We start from the raw sequence: 27,211 nt of genomic DNA on the forward strand, positions 1-27,211 counted from the left end.
AACCATCAACCCAACCCCACCATGTCCACTCAACCATGTCCCGCAGTGCCACGTCCACACGTTCCTTGAACACCTCCAGGGATGGTGACTCCACCACCTCCCTGGGCAGCCTCTGCCAGTGCTTCACCACTCTCTCAGTAAAGAAGTTTTTCCTAATATCCAGCCTGAACCTCCCCTGGCGCAACTTGAGGCCATTTCCTCTGGTCCTGTCACTTGTCACTTGGGAGAAGAGACCAACACCCACCTCACCACAACCCCCCTTTCAGGTAATTGCAGAGAGCGATGAGGTCTCCCCTCAGCCTCCTCTTCTCCAGACTGAACAACCCCAGCTCCCTCAGCCGCTCCTCATCAGACTTGTGCTCCAGACCCCTCACCAGCTCCGTCGCCCTTCTCTGGACACGCTCCAGCACCTCAATGTCCTTCTTGGAGTGAGGGGCCCAACACTGAACACAGCATTCAATGTGAAGCAGGAAAGGCTTGATTCTTACTTGGCTATTTCCAATCAAATCACTCCTCAAATAAATGTAAAATACCTTTCCATATCACTCCAAAGAGACGTGAGAAAGGTTAGATTTCTTACACAAGGCAGAGAGAAACACATTAAGTAATCATCTTTTCTGTCTCTCTGGGATCGACATGAATAGTATCTAATAGGATCGAACTGCCCAGGACGTGTTTTGCAGTGATTTTACTGTTCAGTAAATCTACGCAAGCTTCTACTTGAGCAGAGCGCTTAGGAGTGCTCCCTTTCCCATATGCTCACTGCAACGTTGTTTTTTTTAAAGAACACTCACAATTCCATAACACAGTTTTGTTTTTGTCTTACGAAGACTCCAAACCTTTGCCCCTAGCCTGTTAACTCACCACATCAGAGGTGCAAGTCAGCTACCAGCTACATATACTACCCAAATGTTCAAAATCTCATGCTAAACCTGTCCTCGACTATACGGCAGCTCAGTATGCACAGCCCATGCCGGGACACTCACAAATCTGCAGCCAACCTGCCATTTTTGTGGTGGTTGTAGCGTTTCCTTTTTAGCCTGTGTTACACGTAACACAAAAGTAGCTGACAAAGCCCGTCTCTGCTTCCTCCAGTTCTTCAACCCGCTGGAAGACGTGCTGCGGTCACCCCGGACCCACCCAGCTGCTGCATCTTTTCTCACCAGCATCTTGGGAAACAAAGAGACATAAAGGCTAGACAGGGTCCCTGACGGTCAAATCACTGTTAACGTCACGGTGCTTTGTGATCTGAATTGGACAGCAAGACAGGTTGTCCGGTTCTGATACGTGTGATGCAAACATTCATCTTCCCCTACTACTAAGGTTAGGGAAACATCATGATCTGCCAATTCACATATAAATGATGAAAAAAAAAAAAAAAAGTATTTTCTGCAGCTGGGGAAGGACGGAAGAGACCGGGGTTGTGCAACCCCTGCCTACCTGATCAACTTGGGGGGACGCATTTGATTATTTTCAAGGTGACTGTAACACCAAAAAACTGTGTGGCAGGATATAGCTATGGACCTGTCTACTCTGGAAACGACTAAAAGCTTTTGTCCCAAGTTGTCCGAGACAAGAAGGTTGTTCAATGAACAAGAATGATGCAGAGTTCCCGATGACCTAAGAGCTACTTGTACTATTTCTGCATCAAAGAAAAGCAGCTCAAAGTGGTGAAGCACTGGAAGAGGCTGCCCAGGGAGGTGGTGGAGTCACCATCCCTGGAGGTGTTCAAGGAATGTGTGGACGTGGCACTGTGGGACATGGTTGAGTGGGCATGGTGGGGTTGGGTTGATGGTTGGACTTGATGATCTTACAGGTCTTTTCCAACCTTAGTGATTCTGTGATTCTCATTAAGGGGGTGGCTGAACTATGAGTTAGTAGGAACATCTACGCCAGGAAAACAGCTTCTACCTCTAAGGGCAGGATTCTCTTGCAATTTCTTCAGCACCTGTTTCACGATCTGCTTTCATTGCTTGATGTGAGTTTAGCAAGCCATGAACTTACTCTTGAGCATACTGGTCAGTAAATACCAGCAACGGCTGGCAATGTTTACTTGCTGCATCAACCCCCTTTTCCTCAAACGCCCAGGTGAACTGTGTTTCTGCAAACCAGTCACCCCCCTCCAGAACCACCAAGACTGCCGGGGACCACTCCGTGAGAGCTTGTAAGCAGGAGCAGCGGGGAGACCCAAGAGCTGCAAGAAAAACTGGCTATGGAGCAAAGCCCAGAGCACGCCACAGTAATCACCTACCAGGCAGAAACCAGAACGCCTTGCAGATGCTCTGTTCCGCTCTTCGCATCTTTCCCCAATACAGCCACATACTTGTGGGACACATCACACAGTGAAAACATGAGCGAGTTCTTGAGGAAAGAGCTGTAGTACTGTTATTTGTCACCAACTCTTTGCTGCTAAACTTCCTACTACAAAGCAAGCCCTTAATGACACAGCTATCCTCCCTGTAACCCAACCTTTAATAACCCATTTTTATATGATACAGTACAACTAAAAATCACACAAGACAATCCACCATAGCTGACTCAGCACTCAAAAACGTCAGCATACTTACCAAAGCTTTTGTGTTCAGTCTCCTGTGAATTAAAAGCCCAAGTCCAACAGGAGAGACTGTGCAGTACATGCAGGCCTACCCATTTTTTAAAAATATATACACTCTGTACATGAGACACGGCTGGCCTTTAACAGAGACAGGACATTGTAAAAACAAAGTTACAAGTATTATGTTGAATTCTATGCTTAATTCTCTGCTAAGAATACAGAAGGGAAGCGAGATGAAGGCAGACTCCACCTGATTCGTGGCCTAACAAATTACTGAAATGCAGCTGGAAGGATTTCTTACAAAAAATTCTTCATCCCTGTGAGGGTCAGAGATGGCCAAACCATTACGATCAGCTCACATACAAATTCACCCATCTGGTTCCACTAACACCTTCACAACTGGGTAATAACGGTGGTCATGTAACTCAAGCTCTTGCTCTTCTGGGCAGAGAGGGCTGGACTCGACGTGAAAACACTGTGAAGCTAACAGTGGCTTCAACTAATCCAACAGCACAGGTTTTGTGATGTGACTTCTGTTTCTACATCCCTAGATACAAAAACTCTAAACTTAATCCACGGTTGAGTAAAAACAGCAATACCACAGAGCAAAGTGCTATACAGCCATATCCACTATGACATTTTTGACCTGTTTCAAAGAAATGGCTTACAAGTGAGCCCCATTTATACATACAAACAAGTCCGCTGTGCCCAGAAGTTTCCTAACATGCTTTTACTAAAAACCAAAGAGCCAAAGATTGCCCTGATGCTCTTCATTGTTCTAAAGCAAACTCTGAAGTATTAAGTGAACTACGTATGAGCAAAGAACTCCAACTGATGCAGAGTTTAAAACTAGGTTTACCATTTCCTATTTTATTGGCATGGATGTATTTCTAAACTTAAAAACCCTTCCGGCAAGTTATCTCAATTTCTTATGACAAAATTTCTCACAACACACAAATATTTACAACATATACATATTTTTTCAGTCTTTTACAACTGGTTCTTAAAAGACAAACAATTTATAGGTTACCACAGAACAAAAGCTGTGACTTAGTTGTTTTTAATTTCATAAAACTATCATAAGTTAAAGTGAATAGATTTTCTTTAAATTCCTTGTAGCATTTTACAAGTGCAACAGAAAAATATGAAGAACCAATTTAGGATAGCTGCAGTTCATTGGATAAATGCTGCCCGTTGTAATCACATTATTTCACAGCAAATTCTTGAAAAAATAAGCACCAATCATTCTTGCAAAGAACAATTTTATCTAAAAGTATTGAAAAGTGTTAAATACAAGGTGTTTAATTTACATAACAAGCAATAAATACACCATATCCAAACTTTTATTCTGCATACTGCTACCCTTGTACATATAATGTACTAAAAAGTCAGCAAATTGTCAACACCTTTTCATTTTTTTTTTTTCTCTTTTTTTAAAGAAATCAATTTGACTTCCAACCAACGGTTTGCTACTATAACAAAGGCCACAAACAGTACGTCTGGGACAGCATACAGTGTTAAAACTGACAAACTCCAAGGGGGAAAAAAACATCTAGCAAATAAATCGAAAAGCTGTAGATCATTGCTGGTGATATTAACATATACTAGAAAACCTTAATATGCTGCTACTATGATTTTTTTAAATTGTTTAGTCAAATACCGTAAGAGCAAACTAATGCTCTTACTGATCAAAAATAATTATGTAGCCACACTGTATTCTCATTGTCCTGCATGGAAAAATTTGATGCAATTTCATAACTTTGCTTGAGCCTTTATTTTACAACAGAGCATTACCTCTAACTCAGAATTGCACATAAGAAGGCTATTAAAAAGTACAATAAAAATCTGCACAAATCAGACTTAGGAAGAGTCAGTATGCTGTACACTTTCTACAATATTACGTTGATAGGTGAATAAACAATAAAGAAGTGCTGCCACTAAGTTTTTCAGAAAGTTCTTCAGTTGAGGAATATTCAAATGGAATTTTTGTTGGGGTTTTTTTGTTGTTGTTGTGTGGGTTTTTTTTTTTTTTTATTTTTTAAATTTTTTTTTAAAAATGACATCCAGGTCAGTTTAAGACCTATAAGCTTATGCATTGAGCCTTAAAGACTGATCTTCTCTCCTCCTGGAAGAAATATCAATATCTATTGAATCCTTGCCAACAATAAGCCTTAATCTCTTCGCTGGAGGAAGAGGAATAAAGTCATCAAACTCATCATCATAATCATCTTCCTCTTCATCGTCCTCTTCTGATGAAGATTCATCTGCTGTTTCCTCTTCGTAGTGACCATAATCATCTACTTCCATTCTTGACTCCAAAAGGGAGAGAGTTTCACTACAACACATACCATTTTCATGAAGGTCCTCAGGGTACGTCCCTCTGTTCTCTTCCTCTCGTTTTAGCTGTATTTTTAATTTTGTTGAACTATTGCCTGATCCTGAGTTAAACCCATTATTTAGCTTTGCTACATATAAATTATTATCTTTTTCATGGTCTTTACTTAATTTGATGCTTATTTTCGAAGAATTCATTCCATCACTTTCTTGGTCATTTGCCTTACTACTGCTATCATGGCGTCTACGAAGAGTCAGTTTAGGGATCCCAGAGCTATTTTCAAGGATAAGTTGTGCATCATACCTCGTGATTCGCCTTTTCTTTTTACTTTTTGCAGTTCTAAAGCTGTCTTTTGCTTTAAAATTGTCAGATGTTACAACAGAGCAGCCACCAGATCCAGGGATACAGTCTTTATAGCCAACAGGTGTGTCCACCACATTATTCCTCTCTCCCAGTTCTGAATGAGAGCTGATCAAATCTGGTACTTCATCTTTCACAGGTGTGTTGTGCGTAGTATCAGTTTCTTCTGTTTTTGCAGATGGTTTCACAAGTTTTCCTTGTCGAGATTTCTTTTTTGACATGCCTGCATCATTTTTCTGGCACCTAACCTCCCCTTTATGTGATGGTCCATGAGCCACGTCATTTTCGCTTATCACATGAGACTGCTGCTCTAAAACGTCTGATTGCGTTCCGGTCAAATTATTCTTATAGCTATCCAACATATTTGGTTCAAGCTTTATGTCAGAGGTCTCCTTCAAATTCAACCTTGTTCTCATTGACCTCCTTGTTATATATGTGCAGGGTGGTATATCACCATGCTCATGAGCACCTTTCACAGAATTCAGTTTATGTTCTCTTGCTGCATGCCTTGTTAAGCATCCACTAGAGACTGCAACTTTGACTGGTCCCTCCAATTCTTTATCCTTTTTAATGGGCAAGTTTTTATACAAAACTACTTTAGGCTCTTTGAGAACTAAATTTCCCATTTCGAGCTTTCTAGAAGCATTCTTTTGCTCTGGCCTTTTGCACTGATTTCTCAACTTTATCTTTGAAAGTAAAGGCTTTGCAGGCTTTTTCAGTCTCTTTGGTACCCTGGAATTATTTATATGAGTTAGTTTAGATGAGGTAGAATTTGATGATGCTGGAATTCTTGACATAGACTGTCTTGTTAATGTTCTATTTTTGCTGTTCTTTTTTACGCCAATTGAAGATTTTCTGTTAGCTGCAAAAGAAAAAAGTGGTTTTGTTATGATACTGCTTTATCCCGAGTTTCCCACTCCCAAATACTGCAGTTATTTCATTTATTTTAAACGCTTCATCAAAATCTGTGAAACAGGCTAGATAAGCTGTCTCGCTCCTTACTGCGTACTAACTTACAACTCAGACATGAAAGGAATTGTCAAACAAGTCAAAAGTACACCTAAATTCCAGGTACACTTCCCTCCCTGCCCCCAGTATACCAAGTTTGGTTTTTACTGAATTTCTTCTTTTACTGATTTTTAAAAAAATCCAACCCACATTATCCACAGTTTTTACCGAGTATTGTTCCAGCAAAATCTGAGGATCAGCATGCTCTAGTGTTAACTCCAGAATTTCTTCCTACAGGGGGAGGAAAAACCCCCGAACACCTTAACTACAGTAATGATTTCAGTTTCAGGTATCCAGTTGTCTGTCACCTACTGTGGTAGGCAAAGGAGTTTTGTCTGCCCAAGCAAAGCTGCAACTCTAAAGCTTTGTAATGAGAGATCATAAGGAGGTTTTGGAAAGTGTTTGGTGTTTTTTTTTTTTTTTTTTTTTTAAAAAAAGAGCAGCAGCAAACAGGAGCCAGATGGAACCATAATATTTTATGTGGCTCCAAACCTGTTTGCTAGTTAAGTCAAAGTCTACGTTATTTATATTTTGCCCATACTGAGGGTGGTGGGGGTGGGGAAAGGGGAAAGTAAATCAACTATACTCACTACTCCATGAAGATAAGTCTCTCAGGAGCACCACAAACAAAAATCCCTTCCAATTTCTTCTGAGATTACTAACTGTGCACTTTCACTTCAGAATAGCTACCTGAACTATCAGTCCTAGATGTGGAGAGGGAATAGCTGCCCAATTTAAAGGCTCTCTAAAGGAAATGACTATTTGTTTAATCATCTCTACTAAGAGTATTTATCTGAAAACTGTTTTCCTACAGAATGTAGATAACTCAAACTATGTAAGTTTTCTTTCCTAAACCATACTACTGCATGTGATAGTTTACAGTATTTTGAAATACATACATTATTGATAGAACATTAACTGACATATTTAGAAATATGACACTATTTGCTTTTGATATAAATAAAAGAAGACAAAACAAGAACATACCACCTATTGTTCTTGAAACACTTAAGGAAAACCCTGAATTTGCTATTTAAATTGCCTTCAGATTCCTGAATAAATTACAGTTCTAAAGACCAGTATCTGAGATGCATCTCAACACTACGAGAGGAATGCCATCACAGTGAAAGTTTTTCATGTTTTTATGAAACCTTTAATCCTGCACTCCAAGCTTTTCCCCTTACTTACTTGCATTAGCTTTTTCCTGAGTGGTATCTGCATCAGTGTTAGAGCTGACGGACTGGCTGTCTGAATTTTTGCTGCTGTCACCCAACTTTTTAAGCCTGTTCAATCGTTTATCTGTTTCTCTCAGTCCATATTTACTATTAATTACAGGAGTAGGTGCTGGCAATCCCACTCTTGATTTAAAAGCACCAGTTCCGCGTCTACAAAGAAAAAGAGGACACAATGTATTAATAACACAAAATAACATACTAACATGTTTCATATACAATAGTGTGAATCACAGGTACATCTGGATAAACAATACCAATAAACACTGAATTTATTAGCATTTTGTGGGCTGTTTTACTAAAATGATATAAGTGATAAATGATAAAATGATATTATTTACTAAAATGATGTAAGTATGTAGACGCGCAGAAAAAACTTCCATTTATTTCTTGCAAGAAGAAAAATTGCAAAAAGTAGGTTTCCCTTGCTTTATGTCTATTTTAGTATCATTTCATAGTTAAATTATACAGGTGAAAATGAAATATAGTAGATCAAAATACTACTTATATTAGCTTGGATAACAACTTGAAATTTTTCCTAATCATATCAGGCTAGTAAAAAAATGTCAGCTTCTGTTACAATGCTTGTTACTGCATCAACAGGAGTTAAGAAGTACAGAAAATGGAATAAAATTATCACAGTTCCGTGTTCCTTCATAACTGAAAGACTCCAGTAAGTATTTACCATGAAAATAAAATGGCTGTGCAAACCTAGACCTTTTTTTCTTTTTTCTTTTAAAGTAATCACATAAAAGGATGAAGATTAAGAATTACTGTACTTGCACTTCAACTACCACTACTAGGATTCCTTCAATACTCTCCAATAATCCAGTACGCTTGCATTTCGCAGAATTACTGAAGACAACTTCAGTTTGGATTCCAGTGTGTTGTACTGGAAGAAAATCTACAAAACTTAACCAGAAGTGCACTGAAAAGATCAGACAGGATCTCAAGCTTCACAAGGTTAATTATTATGCAGACACAATACTTGTTCTCAAATTAACTGCTATTTGTTTGACATGGAACATTCTTTCAGCATTATTTTGAATTTTGCAAATTACAGGCAGCTTAAGATACTAGACTGAATTTAGCACAAGCAACAGCCACGTCAGATCAGAAATAACAGTGCTATAAACAACCACAACTGTCTTCTGATGTGTCGTCTTTGGTGCCCAGTTGTCTCAATTAGCCAGCATGAACAGCAGGCTCACCTAAAAAGAGTATATGCACATATGTAAAGATACACAAATTTTCTTAGTGATGGTTTTTGGAGGCTTAGGGAAAAAAAAAAAAAAAAACCTGTACAGTGCCAACCTTCCCACAACTCCCAAAACATACCCCACAGATTCTTAGAAGTATAGCATTTTAACATTACAAATTAACATCCTTTACAGCATAGTCAAAATAGGGTCACTTAAAAGACGATTTTTTTTGTGGTGTACAAAGCGACAGTTGCCTCATCAGTGTTGGTAAGGACTCATTTTTCCTTGCTCAGCTCCCCTAAATCCAAAGCTCTCGTATTTGATTGCTGTAGCACAGCTTTGTGACTGAAAAGCAGACTCCTAAAGTTAGAATTACCCAAATGTTAGCTTTAAAATACAAAGATGACAAGTTAGTGAAAATGTTTGGACACGTAAAACTGGTTTGTCCTGAAAGAGGAAGTATATCCGTATTACATTAAAATCAACACTCGAAGGAACTTGAGCAAAAAGAGACATATCACCCCAAGTAACAAGGAAAGAACAATCATGGTGCCCATTTATTCAACACTAAACAGCTCCCAGGACTGAAGTACATTTTTACTAGCAGCTCTCCAGATAAAGTCTGAGACTGTACCCTTCACTTGGAATGATCTACCAACATCGTATGAGCTTGGAAGTCCGCACCAGGTGGTTTTCTCTTGAATTGCAAGAACTGTTAGTGACCAAACTAGCTAGTAAAAAAGAAGGGAGGATTATTAAACTATTTATATGTAGGTGCACTAAGCTATTTCTCAATATGCTTAATATTTTGTCCTTTATAGGTTTTTTCTCTTTACAGTTCGGTAAAACAGTAACAGAACAGTTGTTGAGTTCTGTGTAGTTCCTCTTGGAACTAGGTGAAGCTCTCACAAATGATGTTGAGTCTCCATGCTCACAGTAAGCAGAAGTTTCAACATGGCAAAAACCAACTATGAAATTCTTTCAACTGATTTTGTAAAGAAACTAGGTTGGGACAGCACAGGTGAAAAACAAATATAACAACAACTTTGCTGCTATTGTGCGATGGACAGGTGTAAGCAAAGATCTACTGTCCAAACCAGTAGATCTTTAAGAATACACAAACCCCCAAGTTCTAACAACATAGGGTGAAAACTGCTTTGCCCATTCCCAGCAGAAGAGAACTTCAGGTAAACGTAGAAAACATAAATGAAATTTGTTTTCTCTAGTGCAAAAAAGAGCAAAAGTTGGGGGTCAGTTGCTAATGGCCTTGTAGAAACTACAACTGGTTTTCTTTTCAACTCTGCTTTATTCAGTACAAATATTTTTAAGAATCTACACTTCTTTTGTGCTATCTCCAGAACAGAGAATCAAAAGAAAAACAGGGTGCAAGAGCTCTTGGGAAACATGACCATTCAGTAACAACATAAAAAAATCATTACAACAAATAGCTAGGAAGCAATTATAATGTGTCCAAAAATCTGAGTGCTCATAATCAAGGACTTTCAGTTTCACAAAATATATAATGAATATGCCCAATTCAGTTTGAAACTTATTTACACCATTGCATACCTTTCACAGGTGTAACATTCGCAGTATTCATTATTTTCTCCAAAAAACCCATCTCCATAGTAACAAGAGATTTCTTCTCCAGGTTCAATATCTCTTAGAGCTTTCACACATGCTGTATCTCTGCCCGTTGATACAAACTGGGGAAGGAGATGACAGGAAGGGAGGGGGGAAAAAAAAAAGTTAATGATTAAGGTTGAACAGTATCTGAATAAGAAAAAAAGTGAAACAGTTGGGGAGGAAAAGGTGCAGGGACAAAGGAAAAAAAAAAGTAGGGTGCTTTATTTATTTATGTTTTTGCTTACCTTACAGTTAGGTCTGCAATCTGAAAAAGGTCCAAAAGATAAAGTCAATTAACTGTTGATAAGACCTGAAACATGAATAGTTGTAGATATCTAAAGTAAGGATTCACTCTGACTTCAATAACTGTAGAATCTCAACTAAATACTGGGACTTATGTTAGTATTGCACAAAACTATACATCAAAAGACACCTATTTTGACACAGTTCGGTTTCTGAGCTCTTCCATATGCTATCACAAATGTTCAGTCTCCCTCCTCTTTAAGGTAATAGGATTTGTCTTAAATCCTATCTGCTTTTCCTTCAGCATACAAATGCAACAGAATCAGTTAAACTTCTGCGCAAAGGGTTAAAAAAGGCATAAGAAGTTCACCTAAGAAATACGTTACTGTTGACTAAGTTCACAAAGAATTCAAAGTAACCCACAATATGCTCCACTAATTTAGCTGCCAGTTCCAAAGTCTCTGTGAAGGAAGAAGGCATCACTTTCTAGAGCCTTCTGTGAGCTTCCCGGTTCACAGCCGATCAGCTCTGGTCTGGGAAAATCCCGACAGGATTTTGTCCTACAGTAATCCAGTATGCCAGATTCAGATTTTTTTCTCTAAGGTCCTGTGTTATTCAGCTCACATTAACAACACTTCTGAGTAGAACTGCTTACGTTCTTTACCATGCTTCCTACTCACCATGATTGATAAATGCAGCAGGACCAAGCCACAGTTGTGCACAGTTTTTCCGTGTGGAATACATGACACTGAAGTCATTTTCCCCATGTCTCAGCAGCATGTTTTCTTCCATTTCTGATAGTTCAGCAATACAGCCCACAAGTAATTCTATTTTATCATTTCGTTTCCTTTAGTGTGAAAAGATAAGCAGAAATAAGAATGCATATGCCAAAATTACAAAGTAATTTCACAAAAGGTAAAGTCAATAACAGGAAGTGTTTTGTAAACCATTTCTCAACCCCTATAAACCTCATGGTTTAGTTTAGTTAAAGACAGGATATTAGGCTAACTACACTTTTTATCAAACACGAAATGAATGTTTTTACGCTACTATGTAGAATCAATTACATCAATTCTGACAGACATCACCACCATCGTTTCTATGACTTCAGCTTCTACAGTTGTTAAAACCAAAAGCAGTGTTTGTCCACACTCCCTCCCCATCAGCACTTAAGACATTTTGACTTCCTCCAGCTGCTCTTGTTTGCATTTCCTATACTTTTCCCTTTAGCCAGGAAAACACAGCGTAGTGAAGATGCTTAGAACTCCAAGGCTTCTTAAAAAAGGCCCAGTATTAACTCAAAAAAAGGCCAGAATTCACGCAAGATGTTTTCCTCTCTCACAAGTAGTTCTTCAGCATAAAGCTGGTCCTTGAAATAGAGCATTGGGGGTATGGGGGCCACGACCAACATGTGCAGACAGCTAATCTGCCATCATAAACATAGCAGATCCTAGGCTGAGTATTGAGTGCCTCTGAAGAGGCGCAGTTTCCATTATCTTGCAAGGGCGTTGTTTCCACTGCTCTTTAGAGCGGCCATTCCAAACTTTGGCCAGGTTACTCTGACACAGATGAATATGGAGATACTAAACATACACGAAGGACACAAACTAGAAGCCAAGCCTTTTAAGTGCAAAATTCTCCTTTTATAGGGAGTGCCGAAAACTCTATCAGTTTTGAGTCTCAATACTTTTCCAGATATCGACAGAGTTAAGAAGCAGCCCTCCTGTCTTGCTCTCTCTCAGGTTACTCAAGATTTTGTGCATGAGAAGTTAATTCATCTTCAACACACCTAAATACAAAGTTTCCACCCCAAAGAATCAGCCAAGGGGAGAATTCAAACCGAAAAAAACCAACCCCAAAAATACCGATTATATCATGACTGCGGAACTTCCAGCTACAGTCATGAAGAGCTAGAAACTGGCCTCAACCTTCTTAAAGCTTACTCTCCCACACGTTGAGGCCGTAGCCCCACAATAACAGCACGCTTACTTGGTACACTGCCAGAGTAATGTCTAGCCACTCAATCCTAGCCCACACATAATAGCATATCATCATCTGAGATGTGCTGTTATGAGTATGTACTGCCGCAAAGCAAAACAAATAGAAATTATGGGGGAAGGAAGGGGAAAATTTATTTTAAAATCTGAATTAACCCAGGGATCTGCTGGTGCTGCCACGGACATGCTTATAATGAAATTCAGATGGGCCAAAATGAGATGGGGAAATACACTGGGGTTCCACTTTTGTGTTTCCAGGAGAGATTTATCTTGCACAATCAAAATATGCAAATAACACCCCTCAGTTTCACAAAGGTGAAAAACTCACTTCCCCCACAGTTATTTGTTGTGTAACAAATCCAGCATAATATGAGTCTTGACATGGTCGTGTTTCTCACAGGAGGCCAACAACTCAGGATTAGAGGAAAATCATTATCTGACTCAAAATAAGATAAAACACCTTGTATACTGAAAACTGTATGGCTACATCCAAATATACAGAGGAATGTCTTACAGATGCATATATTGTGTGTTAAGTACTTGGCAAAAACAGCCACCAAATTTCATTTGTAAGTAAAAATATAAAACTTTATTTCACTGGTTGCAGTTTTAGTTCTGAATCATACCTTTTAAATATCTTTTTTAGAATCTTTCAAAATAATGCACAGAAATAGAATGCAACAGTAAACTGTATTTCTTACCATTCTTTCGTTGCAACAATTTTGGCTCCATTTTGCTCAGAAGAATACCGATTACAAGGCAGTATCTCAAACCCACTGTCAGTTGCAAACATTCGTAAATAAATAAATACCTGCAATGAAAGAAAACAGTACTCTTCTGTTACAAGCAAAACAAAAGCAGTGAGGAACTTTATATAAAAATAATGAAAGTAAGTGAACCGCACAAAAAAACCACACAAAAAATGGATATTGCAATAGGATGTTGTTTGCTGAAATACACTTCTGAGTATAAATTCTAGCTATACACATTATGTTAATCTTATTTCTTCAGAGTGACTTGTGGGAATCCTCACATGGATAACATGACTATCCAAAGAGTTGAAAAAAATTAAAGATGCCTCAAATGGTACAATGAAAATGGATAATTTCTTCTTAAAGTCACTGAGTAGTTGCATTCAAGAATTCTTCTCAGATTTTTAAGAACCACTGAGACCTAACAATCTACAGGATCCAATCTTATTCTTTCCAGTTCTGAAAAAGATACTACTTCCATGACAAATCTAGGTACTGAATTCAGGGATTGCTGGATCAGTTCTTTTTAGCTAAAGTGTGGTTGTATTACTCAAAAAGCACTTTGGGAAAGCAAAATTTGCTGCCTACTTTCCTCTTCACTACCAGATTTGATGCACTTTAAAGTAGGCCAAATTCCTTTTGGTTGTATCTGAAAACAATGCACTCATTCCTGAAGGAGATTTTTTTTTAAAGTAAAAAAATATTACGATTTCCTTGCAACTTTGTGAGTCAACAACCTTTATGCTACACACAAAATGGACTGGCGTGCGGGAAGTGGAGGAAGAGGAATAACACTCCCACATAAAGCCCCTATACCCAAAACAATTGAGGTAATTTTGAGGTAGCGAGGATTCTCCCTTTTCCTTTACCTTTCTTTGTCACACAATTTGATTTGCAATAGCTGTAAGTAAAAAAAAAAAAACAAACAACAAAAAACAAACAACCAAAACAACACAAAAGAAACAAACAAGGGGGAGGGGGGAAACCCTTTCAAAGAATGAAAGAAGTCCTTGAAACTCTTGTCTCCCAGAAGTTAGTTGGTCTTCTCTCTTCTGCTTATGACTTAAGCCAACAGTAAAAGAGGCTAATACGTTTTCCTTTCTACATGTCTATTAAATAAAAGGCAATGGTAAGTTAACTTAAAAAAAAGGGGGGAGGGGAGCTAGCAGGGTTTTAAAAAACAAAGGAAGTTTCTGTTAAAAAGCAATCAAACAAACAACATATAACAGAGCAGTTGCTTACTTTCCTTTACTACTGCTACATTCCTAAGCAGTTTTTACATTTTCTTAGCCTTTCAACCATCTGAAAAAGCACATTAATTACAAATACACCTACATGTTCCTTGAACAACCTTTCCTGCATTTTGTTCTTGTTAAGAAAATAGTGCCGGGCCCAGTCACCTGACGTCAAGGACTTGAAGGCTTTTTCTAAGTGCTCATCTTTCTTAAAACGTTCAATCACCTCTTTTAGTTCTTCTTGCCTTCCTTTAATAGGTCGAAATCTGAAATAAAGAATAAAGCTATTCCAGTCCACTGTTATTAATTCTCAATTCTTCCTCACAGTTACTCGCAGCACAGAGTTCTTTTGCTAGCCATAAATATTTAACTCCTAGCATGAAGAAACTAACCATTATGTACTCAAAACACAGGCCCTCATTTCCTGAGGTAATGGTAGAGGTAAGGTAAAGCCAAGCATGTTACTTGGAACGTTAAAACTCTCCATTCTGCCAAGCAGCACAATTTATTTACAAAGCACATCTCTGATAAGATTAACCAACACAGAATAATATTTCACTGTTTTCAACACCTATCATATGGAACAAAGCAGCTAAAGAACTAGTATCATAAAAGTGTTACTGTCCTTACTTTTCTAATAAATTTACTATCATTCTAAGTGCACATGTGAAAAAATCCAGCAACTAAACTGGATGCTGCAAGTTTCCTAGTTAACACTAGTATCAAGGGATCTAGGCACAGTTCTGGCTTTTGTAGCTGGGTTGGGGTGTGCGTGTGTGATTTTGATTTTAAGTCCTCTAAAACCTCACATACTACACTAGATTTTTTTAAATAGGGAGCAAACAATTAGCGCAACTGAAAAGACTAAGAAATCTCAAAACAGAAAAAAAGGTGCAACTACCTTGAAGAGTGACTTCAAAAATACTTTCGCCCAACCCAAAGCCTTATTATATTGACAAATCCACTATATGGGTTTATGTAGATTACAAACTTAACATTTGCATTCAGATAGAACACACCTCTTAATGACTATACAAGAAGCATCTATAAACAGTAACACACAGCATAGATACTACATCTGTGGAAGACTGAAGTTCCACAAGTTAGTGCGATCGTAAGAATTTTTTCCCTAAAATATTGGCTACAGGAAACAGGTAGCTGAAAATCATGGATAGATAAAATACGAAAATAAACCCCTGTACACTAGCAGAGAATTCTGCCTTCTTACCAAAGCTTGAGATTTAAGAAAAACTATCCTTCATATCTTCAACAGGAGAAAACTGGTTACAGAAAAAACCTGTATGACTGCAAGAAGCAGGAGCTCCATTTTTGAGCTGCAAAACCATCAAGAGAAAGCAGAACTTAATTAGAAATTATGTCGAATCGCTATAAACTGCCTTTGACCGAGCACATACCCATATATGCTCAGCTTTGGGGTGGAGGCAGGGCGCGTGTACTTTTAAGTGTATGCCACGCCCCAGGGGATTCTTCACAAAGATAAAAATTTTCTAGGGTCATGAGAAACAGTTTTCTGCAGCTCCTTTTACAACTCACACCTTTTGCTTACACAGCATGTGACAAAAGTGTCAAACAAGCTAACGGCTTCTGATTAAATCCATAAGACTAAGTCCCGTTACTTGCTGCTGTGTTACCATGCTGATTTTATTTCCTCTTACTTACCAAATGAAGTCTGCATTTGATGACAAAAGTAAACAAGGGGAAATAAATTCTTGAAGTTGGTGGAAGGAAACCTCATCAACTTCCTCACTGATACCCTGTTTTTTAAATTACTGTTATCACTTGGCCTATCCTCATCTTAGAACGCTGAATGTTACAAGCAACTTCAGATGAGCAAGTAAGATTTGCTTCTTCTACGCAACTTGTATGCAGGAAACAAAATACCTTAAGTGTTACACATCCCAATTTTATTTCACCTTGTAAAATAGTGTTTAATCAGAAATAACTAATAATGAGGATTCGATCTCCTTCATTAGAAGTAAAATGCTGTATGTATGCTCCTGACACAATAAAGAAAGACCTAACAGCAGTATCCCTTCCAGCAGCACTGCAGGTTATCAGCATTCCATGCTACTGCTTTTACACATCATCTCTGCATTCTCCATCTAAAAAACTTCCTTGTAATATAATGACTAAGCAATCTTTTAGGTCTTTTTGAATATGGCAAAAATTATCAGCATAAACCTGTGAGCTTTCAGAGAAGAAGATACAGTAAGTCGTTCTGAGAAGACGTTAGGCAAGTTTTCTTGTGGCTGGGATAATATCTAACAAGATAGCACAAGTCAGACAAGAAACAGATGCCCACTTAGAATTGCAGTATGTACCGTGCCGAGAAGTTTCAAATCAAGTTCTTTTTTTAACTAATATACTTGTCCCATCTCCCCAAAAAGCTATGTGCCTAACAAGCTGCTAAGACCTCATAATGGAAGAAAACTCCCTTCAGACTACAGATGACATGTTCGTTATTATTTTTGTTCTGTAGCACAGCAAAGTCTCCCTCGACTCGCAGTCAGATACAAGAAGAATATCTCCCAGTTCTCCCAAAACCAGAAAGACTTCTCCCAGATTTGATAGTCATAACTGACAGAGCTTCCTCAGATGTTAAGGGAATTTGAAACGATAGAGCCTGAACTGAACCTGACTAGTTTCAGAATAGGACTTGCTCTCATTTTCAGTTTCAATCAGAAACAGTTTTCCCAACAAGGGCCCAACTGTACTTACATCATGAGAACTACAAAGCACACCAATATGACAAACATGACAGGTCAATATTTTGTTTACATCTTTATCTGCAAACATCACAGGAGGAAAAGCCACAGGATTTACAACTGAAATTAGTCTTCAGCTATGTCTGTTCTTGCTGGGCTAAATGAATGATTGCCCTCTCCCTTACATTTTATGTTGTATGTTGAAATGCACCATTTTTTTAGCTAAGTGACCTGCAGGAGACAGTGGAAAAACCATCACATTCAAAATTGCATTAGCACCTGAGACAGGCAATGCTTGTGCTGATAGACATAAACATACTTGTTTATCATCAAGAAGCAGCTTGGCCTAGGCTAGCTAAAGAAAGCAGTATTCCCAACTCAACCACCAGCGGGGAAATGAAAAACAAGCAAACAAAAAAGAAGAAAACCAAAACAGGGCAGATGCTAAGCTTGAAGAGTGGCTCTCAAGACCTACAGAAAAAGAATCAACACCCTACATTTTCTAGGAAATAGAAGCACATCTTATAGCTAGCTCCAAAGTGATGCTCATATTGCAGGTCTTTCACAACATACCATTTTCAGAGCCTGACTAGATGTCTACCTGACTAGCTACCTAAGGTAGCTCAGAATCTGGCCCCAACCCTTTAAAAGTCACCTGCATACCTCCATGGATCACACACTCAGCAGGCATTTCTACAGGTTCTTGTCTCGGGCATTCCACACTGCTGGTGGAATTCCTTTAAACCTCTAGCAGAAACTCATGTAACATCACTCCTGAGAAGCAAATTAGTTAGTGTACACCCAAGTCTTGAAAAGGCCAAAAAGAAGGCTGGAAACAGGAAGGGGGTGAAGAGATTGTAAAAACCCCAAAACATTAGAAAGTCAGATGACTGTTATACTGCATGCCAGGCACTTGAAACAGGAACTGGGTTTTTCAAAAAACACAACTCTGGGCACCCAAGGGTTCAAAAATTAATACCAAGGACCTCCTGCAGCACCTCTATCAAAATGTACTGATTTTTTTTTACATGGTGACAAGTCAGAGATAATGAGAAAAGATAAACAGGAATCTAAACAAGCAAGAAGTGTACATAGAAAGTGTACATAGAAAGATGCTGGAAACCAACATCATGACGTACAGCATTTCACTTTAAGGGTTCCCAAATCAATGAAACAGAATGACACTTTGCACCCTCACCCTGAGTTAGTGAGTTGTTCACAGCTCAACAGTATATGTAAACTGCACTGAGAGCGCATAAAGTTTATGAGCTAATCCAGAATACTACATCCCAGACTCCTCATGAAAGCTTCAGCACTTTCACAGGTGTATCTCCATATATACTTTAAAAGGTACCTTCTGATTTGAGACACTGAAGAAGCCAATATGCCAAGAAAGCCTAAAAGTCAAGTGTTCCTTAAGAATTTGAGGGTCTGCTGATAGATACTTCGCTTCTCCCAGGCCTATCATGAAATAGCAGTTTATTCATTAGTCCTTCCCAGCACAACCTACCAAAAAGCCAATCAGTTTTGAGAAGCAATCTGAAAAACTATCATTTTGGTATCACAGAGCTTCCTCATTTACACATGACATTAAAAAAAAAAAACAAACAAAACCTACACACCTGCTGGAAGAGTCTGCATGACTGTTTTTGAGCACCACCATGAAGAGATCCTGAAAAGACCCCACAGCTAAATGTGTGTGTATATATAGGTATATATAAATGTATATATGTATAAACTGAGCCAAAGAAACTGGCTTCTAAGTGTCAGCAAAATAGGAGACTAGTTCAAAGAAGAGAAATAGAGAGATAGAAAGAGCACAAGAAAACCAACAAACCAAACCAGCCTACCCAGTCTCTAAACAGAGAGTCAATTAAAATGAGAATTGTTTATCCAGACTTCTAGCTTGCTCCTATGAACAGTACCTTTATTAGATTCCAGCACAGAAACTGAACAAGACACTCTGGTGTTTGAATCTGCTCACAGGCACAGACTCCTTGAGCCACGCTACAAACAGCTTCAGGGGTCAGGTCTCACAGAACATGGAGTTTGCCACAAAACACGGAGTCTGTTGTTAAAAGTAAGCTAAGAATGAAAAACTCAGCTGTCACAGTATCTTTAAAGAAATAACAATAGCCCTTCTTCCTGAGAAGCTGCAGAATAGAAACTTTTCACACTTCCCTAGGAAATATTTATTTTTCCCTAGTCAACCAGATCCAAAAAAGCTATGGCTATTGCAATTTCAAAATCAGCTAGAAGATGATCTTATCCCAGTTAAGGGCAAACTGAGGTGCTCTCAATAAGGAAGAGGTAGGAAAATGGCTTGGGGAAGCAAAGCTCTTTCTCTCTCTCAAGTTTCTCTTACCTCGGGAATACTTAAAGAATCTTGAAACTCCAAGGTATAAAGCCAAAGGTCAGTGAGATGCTTGCCTATAAAGGAAGTTAAAGGAGAGTTTCTGGTAAGTTCAGAAGCACAGTACCTTGCTCAGTCTCAGTCACTGAGAGCAGTGAGTTTGAACAAAAAGGATAAACTGATCCTGCAAGAGATCCAGTATGGAACTCCGCATAGTGTACCAGTGCACAATAAAGAGTTATACTTCTAAACCTATTTCTTAACTTCTGACTAGGGAACATCAAGAAGAGTGAATTCATCAAAACATAGCACTCCATTAGCCTCTTAACAACAGGCACTTCCGTCTGGACGGTATTTTTTATTTAAGTGGCTATGGAAAGACAGCAAGTTACTGTTCATCTAATACCAGAGATTCAGCACAAAAGCTAAAACTGCAAGGCTGCTAAGCATTCAAGACAAAAGTTGAAAAATCATCTACTCATTATAAGAGGAAACAATTGATTTAGTTAACATACGTCTTGGCTTTCCCCCTGCCCAACCCTGAGTATCTTAATTAAAAGCTACTATATAAAAATCAACTCATTCTGTGTTTCATCTCCAGTATTGGTATCTGGGAAAAAACCCCACATTCTTTGAAGGCCAAAGTTCAAACCGGCATTTTTAATGAAGAAAGTAATCCACATAACTTAAGCTTCTTGAACTGAAACTATACACGCACTAGTGTGATCAAAACTCCAATACAGCCTAGACTAGAAGTAAAGAAATTTCTAACAGCCACATAATTTCACTCTCCTTAATATGGTCAGCAGATAAATGCTTTTTAAAAATAAATATGGGGGACAAAAAAACCCCAACACTTTCCTTCATTTCAATTCTGACACTCCACATGGTAAATTTAATTCAGCAGTTACCATGACTACTGGATGCAAGCCACTCCATCTTTTGGAGATATAACACTTCTTATTGAAGTTAAAGGTGCACTAGGAAAACTGCGTAAGAGTAAGGTGGTGGGTATTGGTTTGGGGGGGGTGGTGTTCGTTGTTTGGGGGACGGTTTCTTTCGTTGTGATTTTTTTTTTTAAATCCAAAACATTCAGCAGCAGCAAAACAGTTAGTTCCAGTGTAACCACTGCGTGTGATTACACACAGTGAAGGAATACAACCAGGAGCAAGCTAAAGGACTTTACTGAATTAGGTTATCAGCAGAAGTAAAAAAAAAATGGAGAAAGCAGATTTTACACAAAAGTCAAACAAAATAATTTTGTAAAGTACACAGACACTGAGGTCTGAAGAATGTAAAAGCTTCATTTTGAAACAGGGTGTCACTACATAAGAGTTGTGGACCTCTGATCCAGTATCTCCATAGTGCTACAACACTGAAGTTGCGCTATACGACCACATAACCTTATTTAGCAGAAGCCACATGACTTGTTCTACCTCCAAACCCCGTTCAAGATGAATACCGAGCCCTTTAATTATTACACTGAAATGAGCTAAGGAGCGCAGAAGAGATTCAGCACAGACCCACGAATGCAAGTCATACGGAACTGCTTTGCCTTTTTTGTCTTTCTTGCTCAATGGCGACTTTAAGGGAGAAACAGTGACATACCCTCTCAAATTCAGGAACGACTGACGGTTTACACCAAGGCCAGCTATTGCTCTTCGTGCAGTGTTGAGAGAAAGCAGCTTCCCATACATCACCCCCAAACACTTCATGTTTGCTATGAAAAACATGGAAATTCTTAAAGCTTGGTCCTTTAGTCTCATGTTATCAGACAAAACCACCCGCACCACACACCAGTTTGTAGCCCCACTGACAGCAGCAATACAGAGTTAGGAAATAGCCCTAAATTCTCCTAAAACAGACTACAATGTGTTTGACTTCCTAAACCACTTGCAAACTTAGAAAGACATTGGAACTGCTCTCAGTATTCCCTAGCATGATGCCAGTGCTTTAGGGAACTGGGAAACAACAGTGACTGGTAACATCAGTTACCAGGAGTCTGGCTTAAGATTTAAATACTAACACATTTGTATGCAAGATAGTAAAGAGTGGATTAGCCATTAAGGCATGCAAATTCAAGATTCAGCGCCCAGCCTAGGGAAGAGCATCTGAAAAGAAGAGATGGTTAAGATAAGCAAGAATCCACTTGGCTTTTTGAAAGTGTCAGTTCTAATCCCTACTGTTAGACAGCCTTCAACCCAGGAAGTAATAGCTTGCAAAATCAGTTTTGTTTTTACAGAAAGGACAGGCAAGTCTAAGTAAATCTTACAGCCAGGATAGCCTTTGTCACAAAAAAGGGGTCTGATATAAAAGGATTTGTACAAGCAGCAACAAAACCTCTTAAACCAGCTATACTTGACAATATTATACTTCCTAACATACAGGATTTTTTTTTTTATTAACTGCTAACCTGCTATTTTGTCAAGATGACAGCTACCAATTTGATGAAAGAATGACCACAGGGCCTGTAAAAGAGGGCCAGAAGCTCTGACAACAACCGGCTTTCTCTTGGAAATCCAAGAGGATGAAAAAAGTTACTTTTGGATAAAACCACTGAAGACATTTCCAGAGCTACGTTTTACGCTGTCCATCAAATCCCTGGTGACAAGAAGGTATTTCAGAGGAACACTGGGCAAACTTATTGGGGGATCTGATCGTAATCTTTTGAGAACTAGTCTTCAGCTCTTGCAGACATTACTGACTTGACAGCTTACAGAGCTAATAGCCCAATTCCCAAGACGGAGGGCATTCAGGAATTGCAGGACTTCATTTTTATGGCCCCCAGAAAAAAAAAAAGAAAAATAATGATCATGTTCTTGTCACCGCTCTACCATAAGATCATTAATTCAGTATAAAGAAGATGGAAAATAAAGACGTTCCAACAATAATCTAGATATTTTACTAGAATGTTACGAGTTTTTTTCCTCTAATGAATATACTTTAGGCAAAAGAAGCGATCTTTACAAACTCTTCAACTAAAGGAATGAAGTACAGAAAGTGCTTATATAGAAGACACACATACAAAAGCACAGACTTGGCTTCCAGAGGTAAGGTAAAGTACAACTTCAGTTAAGTGGTCATCAACTTACACTGGGCTGCTAAGTTGCAAAAACACAAACCTCTTACGTGTTTACAACAGCAAAGCAGAATGCTGGCACAGTCACTTCCACAGTATGTCTTCAAACAAATCAGAACAAGGGAACAGGAAATATTTGCTTGCCATCATAAACAGCTGTTTTATTTTAAGCGCACCTCAATACACAAACTATGTAACAGTGTGATGACTTCATCACACTGAAGCAGAAGATGCCAAAACATAGAAATGAAGATTTACAGCTTATGACAATCATGTATTTGGGTACTGGCACCTGGTATTTTGAAAACAGTCTAGTCTCTTCCTATTTGCTTTCCCCCTGCCTTCCCTCAAAGCCATACACCAACAATAAATCTCAGGAGCTCTGGAAAGACTAGAGCTTACTAGATGGAAGGAAGATGATTTAAGCATCACAGCTTCAATAACAAGCAGATACCATCACTGTATCAAAAAGAGAAACAAGAACTATGCTGATGCCTTTATTTTAATTCACTGCAACAGCAGAAGCTCTCTCAATAGGACATTTTCAAAGAGGCAATAAGATGTGTTTCTGGTAGAAGTTGTAAGCCTCACCTAAGTATTTCCCATAGGCCTCCAAGATTATTAACTATTGTCCTTGAAGACTGCCTGTAACTGTTCTCCAAGTCTGAGAAGGGAGAAATACATGATGATAGCCTTTGTGTAGTCTTTTGATTCAAATTAGTAATTAAAAAAGTATTTTCGGTGTTGAAAACACATCAGCAGAAAGGAACATTTACGAAAAGTAGCTTCTCCAACTATTAAACAATGAATACATTATTTCCTTAGCAAAAAAGCGTAAGAATTAACTACCTGTGCATAGACTACCATTCTTGCAACAAAACAAAAAAGTCTTTTGAGCATATCTATTTAGCTCATTTTAACTGCTGGAAATACAAAGACACTTCGAACTGAACTGTAAGAGCATTTACCTAGACACTGTTTTGGGCACCATGTGCTATCGTAACCAATAGCATGGAAGGAACAGGAAGAACTCAAGCATTCCTCTGAAAGATGGATGTTGCATCTCTCTGGATAAAGTCTTTACGGTTATTAGGACCACACTGTTACAATTTCATGTGCAACACGTGCTGTCAGGTTATACCAGCAACCGTTTGTGTCATGTGACAACACCAATCGATCTAGAAATCAGTTTTGAAGCAATCAGCTTTTTACATACATACAAAGATCTACTTAACTGATACCCTGGTTATGTGACCGTGCTGCACACAAACTGTTGCAATGCAGATCTTGTATGCAAATGAAAGCTTAATAGAGATCTATAGAACATACTTATAATCAATGGTATGTTTGTAAAACAGGAAGAAGCATGCAACAACTAAGCCCTAAGACCACGCTGAATTTAGACCAGAATTATTCAGGCAGGTGCATAACAGTGCAAAAGTATGTGCAATTCTGGCAAGCAAGTTCCCAGTGTGCACAGTCATTTATCTCACACATACAGACATGTCTGAGTAGCGTTCCTTCAGCAGGGGTCTGCAAGAACTCTTAAGATCAAGTGGCACCAACACTCAAGTGCTCAGGAACAGTATCTTTCTTGTGATGTTGTAACAGTAGGGAGGAGGAAAAAAGGAAAAAAGCACACCCAGGCACATGAAATAAACAGAAAAGTCCCCAAACACTAACTTCTGTCTTTGAAATATTTCAAATGACTAATGGTTTAAAACTTATGATTAGTTAACTGTTTAAGCTACAAAACAGTGTCTATTAACAACCTGTTCTACAGCACAAACACACGAGGGCTAACAGAAAGACCTATGATAGCGTTACAAATGCACGCTGCTACAGAGCTCTGAGTTCCAGTCTTACATGTAACACCATTTTAAAGGCCGAAGCTACTCACAAACTGCCATTTTTTCAGACTTCCGTAAACATGCAAGGAATTCCACAGTTTTGCTCTGATTACATCGACTAAGAAGATCAATTCTTTTCTAGAAAAATAAAGACAAGTTACCTAGTATTCATTTTGTGTGTCTGAAAACCTAAATAGGGATCAAGAACCAAACTAGTTGCTAGGTCATCGTTTTCACACAGTTCCTTGGCAGACATTCCAGAGGAAGGCACATAACGACTTTGACCCTCAAATCCTGAAGCACCGCTACCTGCAAATAAGAGAGCATAAATTAGGTATCATTTAAGGAATGTTATAAAGCCCAGCTATGCCCGGGGACAGTCAGCCACAGGTTGGAGACAAAAAAGATAGAACAATTAAGGAAGATGATAAACTATGTGAAGAAGCAGGAGCACAGTTGATTTTTCACTCTTGCTTTTGTTCATTTATGTAGCAGCCAAGGGAGAAAGTATTTTAGAATATATTTTACGGGTGTCTTTAATGGATTTTGGTTTCCTTCTCTCTTCCTCTCCCCAACTACAAGCATCTTTCCAGACTACACAGTTCAGTCATGCCTGCCTCTAAAATTTCTCACCTATAAACGTGATGAAGCCATGAAAATTTCATACCTGGTTTTCCCAAAATCTGAATAAAGGACTTACTCTGAATTTGTATTTAGCCCTTCATCCCAGACCAACAGCAAAAATAAAAATCCATGTTCCTTAAAACTGCTTCATAATGACTATTGATATATGTGACTTCATTCAAAACTGGGTTTACTTCTACATGTGCATTCACTAAAAGTTGGGCTAGTAATTCAAATTATGTGTTATCCACTTCCAACCATGCTAGTTCTCACTTAGTGTCAATCATGTATTTTATACTTATACCAGTTCAAAATTAATTTACATCCAGTTATTCTCACTTAACTTTTAAACTGCTCTGAAGAGATGTATATTCCCGAAGTGAGTTAACACATCCAACAAATACAAACATAATTAATACTTCTGATGATAACTACATGCTGAATGCAGACCTCCTTCATGAATCAAGACAAGACAGAAGCCTGACTTGCAAATTGATAGATGAATCACATACAGCACTAAGCCACATAAACATGTACATACATCTGCTTGATCTTCTCTCAACTCCGTTTTTGCCCGTCTTCGGATTCTCCTTTCCTGCATGCTGCAATTTGGTCTGCGCATGGTCATTAGACGACTTGCTTCCACTTCTCCTGCCATTCACCACCATGTTCTTGGATTCTCCCAGCCACTTCATTCCCACAGACAATCTGACTCAGTTGCATTTAGTCACTTTTCAAAAGGCTTGGAGAAGTGGATGAATAATTTCAGTTCCAGTTCCTACTGGAAGCAAAACATAAACATGATTAGAACTTAATGGGAAACTGTTTCCAAGACACAGGTTTTAACAACAAGGAAAAAAAAAGGGGGGTGGGGTGGGTGGGGGGGTGGGCATGGAGGAAAGGCAGTGATCTGCATTTGCATTAGGAAGAAAGAAAAGTAGTTCATTAGCACTAGTACAGGGAACTGTTGCAAATAGAGATATCCACAGGTGAAGTATTGTCCTGCAACTTACAACCACATCCGGAAGCAAAGACGGAATTCTAAAGCTGATAAATTGCTAAGGACAATTCAATTTTAAGAGCTGGACTATACACACATATACATCTATGTATTTATATAGGCATGGATAAATACACACATAGCTACCTGACTCCAGAAATGGAGTATTTTCAAATACACACCCTATTAACATTATACTTCCTAATAAATAAAATCTGTAACGTGTTCGGAACTCTACAGCAAAGAATGACAATGTACAAACATCCTCCAAAAACTAAAGACTAACACAGTTAAAAAAACAACGAAAAAAAATCCCAACCAGAAAACTGACAACATTTTTGGAATGGGGGTGAAGGAAAGATGTTAAATCTTTATTTAAAAACCAGAGTTAAAAAAACCCTCGATGACGTTCTAGAGGACCCAGGCTACTATTTTTACTGTTCCATGTAATGAAAAAACAGTCACAACACATCTGGCTCAATGGGCCAGTAGTAAGTGGGGCCATAAGTAGAGCTGAAACTTTACAGTACATAAATGGCCAGCAAAGAACATGCTAATTTTTGTCTGCAGTCTCAAAGCCTTTTGCATAAATAATTATAAGAAAGCTACTAACGCTTTTGTACACAGTTGTGTCTCATGCTGTATAACTTGCGGGAAAAAATCCAACACTGATTTACACAACTATTTTACAATTACCTTTATGCATTAGTAATCCATTTACTTGGTTTTAATTCATCCTCCTCCCTACTGCTTCCTCAAAGAAATAAAGTGTGCCTTTTCTTTTTACTGTTATTAAAAAAAAAGAGCATTAATGCTCTGCTCACAGCAGATAACAAGCATCGTGTAACAGGCATTTCAAGCCGGTGGAAGAAATTCGCAACAAACTAACTAACAGCTGTTTTGAAATAGTGTCTTTTGTAGAAATTCTGGTTTCAATCAGTTAAGAGTAGCAAAATACTGGATTTCTGTTAGACACCTATGGGATGCAGCTACCTAAAGCTACAGAAATATTTATGGCCAGATGATTAGTAACTA

The 27,211-nt window shown here is 38.5% G+C and overlaps 1 protein-coding gene across 1 annotated transcript; it reads right to left on the reverse strand.

Moving 5' to 3' along the window:
* Positions 1 to 3,446: 3,446 nt before the first annotated feature.
* On the reverse strand, positions 3,447 to 25,945 carry KMT5B (lysine methyltransferase 5B). Its single transcript, XM_009820878.2, has 9 exons — positions 25,718 to 25,945; positions 24,714 to 24,861; positions 14,645 to 14,810; positions 13,259 to 13,368; positions 11,241 to 11,407; positions 10,563 to 10,582; positions 10,261 to 10,397; positions 7,446 to 7,642; positions 3,447 to 6,111 (listed from the first exon to the last, which is right to left on the reverse strand). Exons 1-9 carry the CDS (start codon positions 25,869 to 25,871, stop codon positions 4,643 to 4,645), a joined length of 2,568 nt encoding a protein of 855 aa, XP_009819180.2. The 5' UTR covers positions 25,872 to 25,945; the 3' UTR covers positions 3,447 to 4,642.
* Positions 25,946 to 27,211: the final 1,266 nt, after the last annotated feature.

The sequence above is a fragment of the Gavia stellata genome, chromosome 17 (genome assembly GCF_030936135.1).
Source record: "Gavia stellata isolate bGavSte3 chromosome 17, bGavSte3.hap2, whole genome shotgun sequence".
NCBI classification, from domain to species: domain Eukaryota; kingdom Metazoa; phylum Chordata; class Aves; order Gaviiformes; family Gaviidae; genus Gavia; species Gavia stellata.